Source organism: Rosa rugosa, chromosome 2 (assembly GCF_958449725.1).
Source record: "Rosa rugosa chromosome 2, drRosRugo1.1, whole genome shotgun sequence".
In the NCBI taxonomy this organism is placed as follows: domain Eukaryota; kingdom Viridiplantae; phylum Streptophyta; class Magnoliopsida; order Rosales; family Rosaceae; genus Rosa; species Rosa rugosa.
Window position 1 is genome coordinate 73,372 of NC_084821.1, and position 12,548 is coordinate 85,919.

A 12,548-nucleotide genomic window follows, 5' to 3' on the forward strand; every position below is an offset into this window, starting at 1 on the left:
TCTCTCAACTTCTAAGTAACTTAATTTCGTAAATCGTCATAAGATAACTTAAAATGGGTGAGATCAAGTTCTTCTTCAATTCTTTGTCGCGTTCAAATCTATTCTGATGATGAGATGATTTAAACATTGCTTAGAAAACTTCTTAAGAAATACCACATAATTAAGTACAGTATGAAACAATTGAGTGCATTAAGAGTTGCTAGCTAAAATACAACACAAGTACAGGGACTTATTAGCTTACTTTACATTTTAGTTTATTTATTTTTAGGAGTTTTATGCAATAATTGCTTTTATAAGAAGCTAGCTAGCTAAGATTTTTCTTGAAGTATATATATGGGAGCTAGTCTCTACTTCTTTTCCTAATTGAGTGCTTAATCAGCAAGTAAGGAGATAGCTATTTTTATTTATCTAAACCTAGGCACATGAAACACTACAACTTAATTCTACGAGATTAATATATATTGTCAGAAATAATAATGGTAAGTAGGAATCGTTCCCGCAGAGAATTGAGAGCTAGCTTCATAATGTGATAGCTATTTTCATACACATAAAACTAGGCACACAAAACACCACAACTAACCCTACAAGTTTAATAGATTGTCAAAAGTATACTACAAGAATAAGTGAATCACACGACATGTAATAGACAACACATGAAATTTTGATGTCGTCTGAGTTAGTCAGACGACATATTAGTTATATTTGTCGTCTGCTCTCAAACTCAGCCAACACATTGTAATAAATTGGAATTTGGTGAAATTGACAACTTAAGGACAACAATTACTAGGACATATGTTGTTTGAGAAATCAGAAAAAACCAAAAAAAATTAATTTACATTTATTTTTATCTAGCTAAAACACAAATCCCTATCTAGCTCAATTCCCTCCCTTAGTCGTATCAAAACAAAAAACTTCACTCCCTTATTTGAAAAAAATTAGGTCATTCTCCCTCCCTTTCGCTCTCACCATCTCACCAGCCTATCGAGAGTGAAATCGATACACTCTCACTCTCAGTCTCACTCTCTCTCGCTTTCGCTCTCACCTCTCACTTTCGCTCTCACCTCTCACTTTCGCTCTTTCTCGCTTTCGCTTTCACCTGTCACTCTCACTCTCTCTCCGCTGCCCCAGCTCGAAGTCGATACCTGGTCCGGTAGTTTACTCTCTCCGTCGCCGAAGCTTAAGACCGCCTCAGCTCCGGTCAAGCTAGAGAATTGATTAGTCTACAGGTACTATATCCCTCTTTAATAGGGCCTTTGTTTGATTAGGGTTTGGAAATTTTCAATTTGGGTTTGTTGGGTATGTTGGAAATTTTCAGCTTGTTCTAGATATAGCTTTGAACGATATTGATTTGTTTAGCTTTTTTGCAGAACGTGAATTGGGTGGTGTTCGGGAGGTCCAAGGGTAAAGACTCCACTTCTTGTTCAGGGGAATTGTACGTCTCTCTTCTTCTCCTCTGGTCTATCTTCATCTTCTTCTTCTTATTTTGGTTTTGCACTTGGTTGGACTTTTATAGAGAAAATGGAACTAGGTCTTGCTTCACGTTTTGTTTTTGATTAATTGAAGGAAGATGAAATTAGAGAACTTTTTGAGTGGTCCAGATTATTTTCTTGTAAATTGGATGTTAGTGGAAATATAAGTATTATAAGACTTGAATGCAACTTGTGGACTTCAGAAGCTGCATTTGAATTTGTTTAAAGAGATATATTTTTAAACACATTTAGTATGCAATGGATCCAAGGCTCATTTGGAATCCATCTCCTCAAAACCTTTCAATTGAGTTATGCCATCTACTAAGATCCAAATGGTTGTGGGCACATTTATTTGTTTGAGCAAGTTTTGTTTTGTCTGGCACATTTATTTTCCGTCTATTGAATGAGTGGGGCTGCTGCAAGATTGTAGTTAATGCTTATAGTTAAGTCTTGTCAAGATTGGTAGTGCGTAATAGATTGAGAATTTCTATCACTTGGCTACACTTTTAGCTTGTGAGCAATTCTTTTAAGTGTTTTAGTGTTGTCAACTAGGTGGTGACTTGTGAAAACTTAGGAGTGTACTTAGAGAAATGTTTAAGAGTCATTGAATACGCGCGATTTTAGACTATGTTGTGTATGAGTAGTCTCTTCTTTGGGATAGCAGTAAACATAAAAAAGGAAAGGTCAACTAAGGTCAAGTGGGATGCAATTAAGTCAAGTGTCCATCTGTGTATGACTTCATATAAGTGGAACCAAGCTTTATTTTACTAAAACTGTGTTCAGCTACCTTGTTTTCTAATATGCGAGTCCATTTCAATTTTTGTTGTTTTAACTAGGATCAAAAGCTTTTTTCAACTCATATTTGTAATTATGTATTGCCAGCTCCATTTAGTTTAGGATGAAGCTAGTTAGTTATGTTTCATTATTCAAATTGTGTATGTGCATTGACTTAGGGAGGGGAGGTTAGAAACTTAGAATTGGATCTGGGCTGTGTTGGGTATTAACCTGCTAGTTAATGAGTAAGAAGAATAACTGAGCTTTTGTTAGAAGACCTCTAGTTTAATTTACTTTTGACAGGTAAATGAAAATACAAGAACATAACGTGTTTTCTGAAAAACGGGGATTGATAGGAACGTTGCAATCCTTACTGGTCAGAAACCAAAAATAACACAGAACACAGGATTTTTGGTTACGCAGTGAAAACCTCAAACATGAGATTTAAAAACACTGCGGGGCTCTTACTCTTGAGAACCCAAAATAAGATCAATTAACTTATGATGAAGGATATGTTATTTACAAACTCAAATAGCACTTGCTTGGCTACAATCACTAGACATAACTAATGAGAAGTTTGTCTTCAATCTTGAACTCCTTCTTCACTTGAATGATCTTCGACTATTGCTCTTCTTGCTTCACAGCCACTCTACTGATCTCAAGAGAATCAATGCACATGAGCAAATGACCTAGAACCTATAATGCACGGATACGTGAAATTGCCTTCGTATCCCGTACCGATCGAGATACGGGTACAAAACGTGTCGGAAACGCTCGGATACGCGTATCCTGTTTTGGATACGGTTTGGATACGTTCGTATCCTATGCGGATACATAAGAATGTAAATAAATAGGATACGTGGGGTAATACTGACTTTTTACCCTGAAAAAATAGAAAACAAAAAAAAACAAAAGACCGCAGATCGAGAGAGACAAGACCTAATCTCAGCCATTTCGGACCTTGGAGAGAGAGAGACGAGACCAAATCTGCTTACAACTTCTCCTCTTCTTCGATTCGCTTGGACCTTGGACTTTGGACCTTGGAGCTTCAATTTTTAGCCGCTTCGGGTACGTTTGTTCTGCTCTTCTTCTCATATTTGTTCTTCAATCAGTTGAATGCTGCAATTTGGAGCTCGGAGCTTCTTCTCATAGTTGTTATTCGCTGTGGGTTCAGATGGAGGCAGCAGAAGCAGTGGTTGAATGTTCACGTTTGTTTCATATCTAGGATGAGTTTCAGTCGATGCTAGTAGTGGAGTTGTGACTAGTATTGTTTTGACTAGTCAGTCGGTGCTAACAGCATATGTGTCAATTCAATTATGATTGTGATAGCATTGTTTTGACTTTTGACTAGTAGTGGAGCTATGCTAGTATTTTTTTTCCTCTAATTATATATATATATATATATATATATATATATATATATATAAGATTTGTCTATCCTTCACGTACCCGTATCCTATTACATTTAAGATTTGCCGTATCCACGTATCCGATCGTATCGTATCCGGGTACTCGTACCCGTATCAGTGCTTCTTAGCCTAGAGAACTTAAACATGGAACAAGTGTTTTTTGACTCTTATGAAAACTCAATCTTAAGCAAGCAAGACTTTCAAAATAATTCTTGCGCCTCTAACCCTATGACCGTATGTTTTCAACCTATATATGAGGGAGCAACGCAATATTCAATCAACCAAGATTCTACCCTAATTAGACTCCTATTAGGAAAAGATCTTTTGATTAAAGATAACCAATTAAAGACATCAAATCCTAAATCACTTAGGATTTCAATAACACGATTTGGCAAACAGAAAAATATCTTTAATATATAAAAAATATTAAACCAGAAAGATACTTTCCTAGACCAAACACTCTTTTACACACCGGACTAACTCAAATGCATGAGATGCATTTACCTGAGATTCTTTGAGATCAGCTTGTAGGATACTTCAAGGTTTTGTATGGGAATGCCAATACCCCATAAATAGCTTGTACCTACAGTAAACTTACTTTCTGATTTTAATTTTGTTAATATCTTTAAACATCCACCTATGTGTTTTTATAATATCATATAATGACTTGTGTTATTATTGTTGGTGCTTACAAAATTTCAAGAAGGGCTTCTAAAATGCAGCATAACATTGATCAATCAATCAATATGCTCTGCTCCTGACCTTGTGTGTGAAACAGTTTTTGAGTTCTTAAAGAGTGTTACCCCTACAGGGCTATTCTTATGTGCAAAATTGAACTTTGCGGGTGTCGCTAAATCGAAAGAAGTGGATTTTTGTCATTGTTGATGCTTGATTGTGTTCTATATGCAAGTATGAAGATGGAAAAACATTTTTGAGAAAAGTATCTTCAGCCGCTGACTTCATTTGGTTTGAGGATCCTCTAAATATTCTTGGATATGTTACTTCCATAACATTTGATGATGTGACATCTTTGCCCATCAAGGATCATTTCTTTTTATTTCCTTTGTATGTTATTTTCTTATTTAGATTTTCCTTTAATCTGAATACTTTTAAGTCTTCCACTTACATTAATGTTTATGGTTCAACAGGTTATAATTCTATATGATGATCTGCGTGTTTTGGGGAAGCAAGATTTCAGGCATCTTTTGAAGTAAGAAATGCTATTTTTCTTGTTTATCTCTTAGATCTTGGTATATATTTCCACACATGATGCAGTCGGAAGTAACGGGGTTTACAAGCGATAAACCCTAAAAGACATAGTTCTGGAGTCCACTAGAGAAATAGAGAAAAATCTCTAGATTTTAATAAATTTGATATGATAAACTGATCTTAATACATAGCATGATGGTGCTTATATAGGCATCCAAGTCATAACCTAATCATAATGATAATCTAACAAGAAATCCTAAAGAATCCAAATTAAAAAAGAAACTAAAAATCTAAATAAAAAGAATCCTAAAACAAATGTAAAACTAGCCTAAAAATATTAAATCCCGAATCGGATAATTAAAACGATATATTTTGGCCTAAATCTGTTAGGGCTCACTAAAGTGAGTCTTGAAGATCTCGTCGTTCCCATTCTGGAAAGGATTCATGCGTCTCAAACGGACATTCTGGCCAAAAGTTTATCAAATCTGATTCACAATCAAAACCTAACTTTTTGCACGAGTAACCCGAAAAGTCCAAAACCAAATTTTCTTGGATATTGCAGCAGCTAATAACCTCATTATGCGTGAATTACCTATTTTCCAATCACTCTTCTTGATTCCACGCCACTTCTTTATTTTTCTAGTTTTCCGACTAAACCAAACCCATTCTCGTCCTACATCAACACAAGGCATTTTGGACTTTGTTTTTTGTCGGACTTTGTTTTTCGTCGTCTCAAATCTGTATAGTGCATACCTTTTTGCTGCAGTAACATCGCTGTTGCTCTTATTGATGTTGTAGTTCCTGAAGGAAACCTGTTATTTTTAGGTAGTTTCAACCTCTATATATAACAGTTTGGACCACTGCAACCATTTAGGAAGTAGGATTTGAATTCTGATCAAGATTAGGGTGACTAAACTGTGTGAAGCATTTTAAACAGATACCTTTAGTTTAGCCGTGGTAGATGCCATGTCCTGATACTGGGATTCATATCATCTACAAATGGTTGATTAATCTTCAAACCAGAGTGGCTATCTTATTCAACTAGGGTCATTTAAGCCCTATCAGCCACTAACTCCCTGTTGCCACTGAAACAGCGGCCTACTTTAGCATTCAGTTGATGGGTTCTTTAACTGTTTCGGAAGGAATATGGGAGAATCCCAACTGCTTTATATATTAGATATTAGATTGTTATTAGAAAGAATAATGCAAAATGATTCAAAGGTGATTGTAGTGATGGATAGTCCACATTGCACTGGATTCAGAGGTGATTGTAGTGCTGGACATGCAGCATGTTTCAGTGTTTCTTTCGTGTTCTGTGATGCATATTAATTGGTCATGCTTGTTTTGTCATTTAGGTGGCGGGTGCAGATAAGAAAGGCCTTATCTCCTTCTGAGAAAGCTGATGTTACTACTGTGCCCCAGATGTTGAAAAGGGGAATAAGGAGGATGATGATGACAGAATACTGAATGAAATGGAAGAGATTACAAACACTATGGAGCGCAAGAAGAAACGGGAAAAAAAAAAGCTTCAAGTAAAGAAACGTGCTCAGGTTGGTGTATATATATATATATATATACAGATCATATTAGAGCGGAGCTTGTTGTGAAATTTTAATTAAAACTCGCAAGCGCACGAATCGTCGTTAGTATAGTGTGCAAGTATGAGGTCGTTCCAACTGAGGATTGATAATCAATTAATCCAAACACAAAATCACATAAACAATCAAGCAAAAGAAGATATTGATTTTTGGGTTTTTTAATAAACAAATAATTTGAGAATTAAAGAAACAAACAAATAAACAAATAATGATAAAACCTAGGGTTTCTAAATCAACCACTAACAATCCTATTTATGTTTCGATGCAATTAACAGATTCTTTTATTTCTTTTGATGATAATTCCCGTATCTAAGTCCTTCTCAGGTACTCTAGACCATAGTTTTCCTTAAGTGTATGATGCTCTCCCTCTCGGGTAAAGATCGTATATCCTAACTATGCAGTTTATCATTCTCAGGTATAAATTTAACATGCAAGACTCATTACGCTTTAGAAAACAAGGGAATCAAGCAAACCATTAGTCTTTCTCAAGTAATAATGTAATTTACCACACTTAATCACAAGAAGCTAATCAAATTATATTGCATCTCTGCTTCAAATTTGTCTTCCAATTACTATATGCAAAGCCCTAAGGTGATCAATCAAAGAACTTAAACATAAAGCATCAATTCAAATAGTGACTAAGAATTCATCATAAAGAAACTATAAATCCATCAATATAATATCAAAGTACATAAACAATCATGATAGGGCATCATCCTAACCCTAAAAAAAATGGTTTAGCAAAATATATTTAATTAAAACATAGGAAAAAAAAAGGGAAAATTTCATGAATGGTACCCGAAGTAAGGCCCACTATGCATTTCAGTACACCAAGTTTCAAAACATAAACTTTGGTACCTGAGGTTTCAAAAAAGACCTAATATACATACACGACGTCAATGACGCCGTTAGTTTTATGCCAGCTGTCGTATTTCAAGGGGTAAAAAGGTCTCTTCAATTGTTTTACTCTGAGCACCCAGGTCTCTCTCTTCTCTTATTCTGGGCACCGAGCTCTCTCTCTCTCTCTCTCTCAACCCGCCCTGCAGGCCTCGTACTCGCTGTGAAGAGGCGAAGAAAAATTGGGATGAAACCCCGACCAAGCTCCTCTAAACGCACTTGCCCCATCCCTTACAATCATTCGAACTCTACCACTATGGTTGGTTTTCATTCCGAAAGGCGCCATCTCTATCTATATTTACCTCTGACCTCTTTCTCTTAACCCAGAAAGAGATTGAGGTGAGATTGCATTAGCTTGTCTGAGATCAGAGGTGAGATGTTCTTACAATCATACAATATTGAGGTGAGATGTTCGGGATTATCAAGGAAGGGCAGATCTGAGATCGCCGCCGGGGCAATAAGAGATGGCCCAGCCCAAATACTCGTCGCAATTGAAGGACCCGAGGAGGGACGACAAAAACGGGTACGGATTTCGGGTCGTAGACCAGAAACAAGGTCCCCATGGCTCCCTTGGTTGTCGAGGTCGAGCTTTGGTGAAACGACAGGGAGGAACCAATTGTTCCAAATCAAGCGAACGAGAATTAAAGGAGGACGAGGAGGAAATGGAGGCGGAGCAACGACGGGGAGATTTTGGCGACGAAAATTCTGGGAATTCTTCGATTTGGGGTTAGGGTTCTTCGTTTGGGGCTTTTCCATTCTGGAAATTTCGGGGCCTGATAGAGAGTGAGAGTCATGGGCCTTCTGAAGATGGAGGAGAGATATGGCGCCGACCTTCTGCAGGTGGCCTATCTCCGGCCTGGTAAGCTTCCGGTCGCGGCCATGGAGGAAGAGCAAGGGGATGGGTTTGGAAGGTGGATGAGATATGGTGGTCGTGGACATGGAGGAGAGAAAGAGGATGGGTCTATGTACATAGAGAGAGAGAGGAGAGAGGAGAGTGAGTGAGTCAGAGAGCGTTGAGAGTGAGAGTGAGAGTGAGAGTGAGAGGAAACTGAAAGTACTAAAGTACCCTTAGACAAATGAATAATGACATAAGGGTTAACACTGTTATTGACGTCGTGTACATATATTGGGTCGGGTTTGCAATTTGATGTACTAAAGTTTATATTTTGGAACTTCATGTACATAAATTAATAGTGGGCCAAACTTCAAGTACTATTTCTGAAATTTTCCCGAAAAAAAAACATAAAAAGAATGGAAGGGAAAAGAAAGGGAAGATGGATGAGTCGTCTCTGCTCCTTAGGCGTCTACATTGTGCTCCGAGACTCTCTCATGTAAATTCGTGCTCCCTTATATAGGGAAGATTTCTGCTCATCTTTGGCTTCATGTTTCCTTGTAAAATTTGGATTTAGATTCATTTCTTCATTTGGAATGGGAAAACCTTGAAATATCTCTTGTAGAAGTAGGAATAAGTTCATCATTGAATACTCATCTGAATTAACTTCCTTGAAACATTAGGATTGATGATCTTGTGCCACGGAACTTGAGTTCTCCACGAATGGTTGTAAATTCCCAAGCAGATTTCCTGTCCGACATATCTTCACTCAAATAATCATAACTTGCTCTAGAAGAATCGAAATTGAGATCCGTAAAATTCTACAGAAAATAGACATCCGTAGCTTTCCAATGATATAAGGCTCATTGTCTGATTCGATCTGGGTAACTCCCAGTAATTCGGTGAAGTTGGGTGTTCTGCACAAACAAATTCTAGGACCTGGGCGTCTTTTAATCCTAGTTAGCTCATTTTAACTTCTTTTCTTCTCTTTATGAGACAAACCTACAAAAACACTATAACAACATAAATGACTCGAAATAAGGAGGACTAAGCATAAATACTAAGATTAAGAGGCAAAGAAATATAGGAAAATATGAGCACATCAGAGCTCCGCTTTGAAATTAACGTGTGAAGTTCGAGTTTTTGGTCACTTTTCGGTCGCACATCCACATCTCGACCGTTCAGTTTTTAGGTACTAGTGTATAGATCATCTCTGCAAATTTTCAGCTAAAATGATGATCGTTAAGGCATTGATAACTCCCTTAAAGCTAGTACGGTTCAGGTTGACAGATTCAGTCCGTCCATTGTTTTAAGCGAGATAGATACCTTAACGATCATCAATTTTGCTGAAAATTTATAGAGATGATCTATACAATAGTACCTAAAAACTGAACGGTCGAGATGTGGATATGAGACCGAAAAGTGACCAAAAACTCGAACTTCACATGTTAATTTCAAAGCGGAGCTCCGCTCTGGATACGATCTGTATGTATATGTATATATATATATATATATAGAGAGAGAGAGAGAGAGAGAGGGCCCTTCCACTAAGGGATCCCTTTTTTTGGTCTTTTATAGGGATAGGCATTAGACAAACTTTTCGATTATATTTCGGCATCTCAACCGTTCATTTTTTAGGTCTTAATGTGTAGATCACTTCTGCAAATTTTCAGCGAAATCTGTGATCGTTAAGGCATCCAAAACTGCAATTTACACGAACGGACTGAATCTGTCACCGGAACCGTTCGTGTTTATAATGGTAAATTACAGTTTTGGATGCCTTAACGATCATTAAATTGGCTGAAAATTTACAGAAATAATCTATACATTAGGACCTAAAAACTAAAAGGTTGAGATGTGAAAATATGATCGAAAAGTTGGTCTAATGCCCTATCCTTAGAAAAGACCAAAAAGGGGATCCCTCACTAGAAGGGCCCTATATATATATATATATATAGACATAATTGCATCAAATGTGGAAAAAAAAGAACTTTCTGTTTGATTGCCAGGAAACAACAAAAACCCCTCTTTTCATATTACACAGTTACTTTAGTCCTATAGTCTTTCATGAGATGATCTGTTTATTTATTTTGTTCCCGTTTCCTGTTTGGCAATCATGAAACTGAAAAGTTTAAGTTGCTAGTTGTTCTGTACTCTCTCTCTCTCTCTCTCTCTCTCTCTCTATATATATATATATATATATATATATATATATATATATATATATATATATATAATTGTTTTAAGTGCATGCATGTATGAACACAATATTATTTTTAACTATAGCTTTTCGTGATTTTTAAAAGGAAAAATTTCAGTTTAGTAGCTTGTGGTTTGGGGGTTTTTAATTTGATCAGCAACACCCATGTGCTTTCAATTTCAATCAGCCGTGCCCAATTTTTTCTGAGACATCCAATTTGGACGTTAAATGCTGACGTGGCAGCGACAAACTCAGCTAGTGGGCCCAGAGAAAGGGGTAAATTCGACATTTCACTTAATTTCCACATTATATATAAAAAAAAACTCTTATTCTTCTCTTCCTCTCTCTATCTCTTTCTTTGTCCTCTCCTCCTCCTGTCTTCTCCGATCGAGCTCTCTTCTCACCTCAGCCTCCATCGCTTTCTTCTTTCTCTCCCTCCTGTACTCCGCGTAGTCGTTCGGCCTGGCTGGATCATACTCTTATGGCATCTTCATCTTCGTCTTCTGGGAATGGATCGGAGAACGACCAAACTGATTGGAGGTGTTTGGCTTGGGATTGTCGATCTCCATAAACGACATCGTCTGGTTCTGGTTGTCTGTTTGGCTTCGGATTGTCGATCTCTGATGTTTCTGCATTTTTCGGTGACTCCGGCCACTGTTTGACTTGCATGTGGTGGAGTGCATAACGAGGCCCAAGCCGCCAAAACCCTCCCTCTTCCTCCTCTGTCCAAAACACTAAACCCATGGTGATGATCAATCTTCTTCTCTCTTTTCTCTGCATTTTCACCACCACCGCCCTTTCACAACCAACCAGTGCTCCACCGTACTCTCAAGAACCCATCGACGCTGCCACCCTCATCTCTCCTCCTCCTCCTTCAATCTCCGCAACCCCACCACCGGATTCAATCCCACCCAAGACTCCTCTCGTCCCTGGCCTCTTCGTCATCGGAGACTCCTCCGTCGACTCAGGCACCAACAATTTCCTCGGGACATTGACACGCGCCGACTGCCTCCCCTACGGCCGTTATTTCGACACGCACGAGCCCACTGGGTGGTTCTACAATGGCAGAATCCCAATCGATTATATTGGTAATTTCGCTTCTTTAGAATACCCTTTTCTTTATTAGAATCAAATCTATGGTCTTTTTGTCATCTGGGTTCTTGAAACCCCAAATGTCCAGAATCTGAAACTCAAGGACTTTCGCCGAACAGGTTCTGTGCATAATAGTATGTCAGTTTCTTGAAGGAATTAAATGGTTCTGAATGTGTTTTCTTGCTAGAATTTTTTTGATGAAAATGGGTTTTAGCTTTTGAGGGTTTTTTAATTTTTTTGTGGAATTTTGGATCAGCATTGCAGCTTGGGCTTCCTTTTGTACCCATTTTTCTTAGGCAGACTGGAAGAGTGGAAGATATGCTTCATGGATTGAACTTTGCTTCTGCTGCTGTTGGAATTATATTCACCAGTGGGTCAGAATTGGTATGCTTAACCCTTCTCTTTTCGAGATAGTTGCGGGGAGAGGAGGATCAGAGGAAGAGAAGAATAAGATTTTTTTTTTTAATGTGGAAATTAAGTGAAATGTCGAATTTACCCCTTTCTCTAGGCCCACTAGCTGAGTTTGTCGCTGCCACATCAGCATTTAACGTCCAAATTGGATGTCTCAGAAAAAATTGGGCACGGCTGATTGAAATTGAAAGCACAGGGGTGTTGCTGATCAAATTAAAAGGGTAGGGACTGACATGATGTTACCCCCAAACCTCAGGGTACTAAACTGAAATTTTTCCTTTTTAAAATTAATATTGCCAAAAGAAAATAAATAAGAGACACAACCCAGTTCATCTTTCTCAAATTGGGCCACAGCCTTGGTCAAGAATTGATGGTGTTGGTTTCTGTATTATTTTTTTGAATGACTCCAGTAAGATGTCACAATGAATAAAATAAGTTTTAAATTAATTCATGTAGATATTACGCCCGATACTAATCTCCGTACTCTTTACTTTTGACAGTGACTTGTAATCTTGCTTCAATGCTTATTTTGGATGCTCTTTAAATTGAATGGTATAAAGCTGAAGGCTTATATATATATATATATATATATATATATATATATATATATATATATATATATATATATATATATATATATAGAACTTTGCTCAGGTG

The 12,548-nt window shown here is 37.4% G+C and overlaps 1 protein-coding gene across 1 annotated transcript; it reads left to right on the forward strand.

The window, feature by feature from the left end:
• The first annotated feature begins 11,130 nt into the window (after window positions 1-11,130).
• On the forward strand, window positions 11,131-11,894 carry LOC133734451 (GDSL esterase/lipase At5g08460-like). The gene is made up of 2 exons (XM_062162106.1): window positions 11,131-11,476; window positions 11,737-11,894. The coding sequence occupies exons 1-2, from the start codon at window positions 11,131-11,133 to the stop codon at window positions 11,892-11,894; spliced, it is 504 nt and encodes a 167-aa protein (XP_062018090.1).
• The last annotated feature ends 654 nt before the right edge of the window (window positions 11,895-12,548 follow it).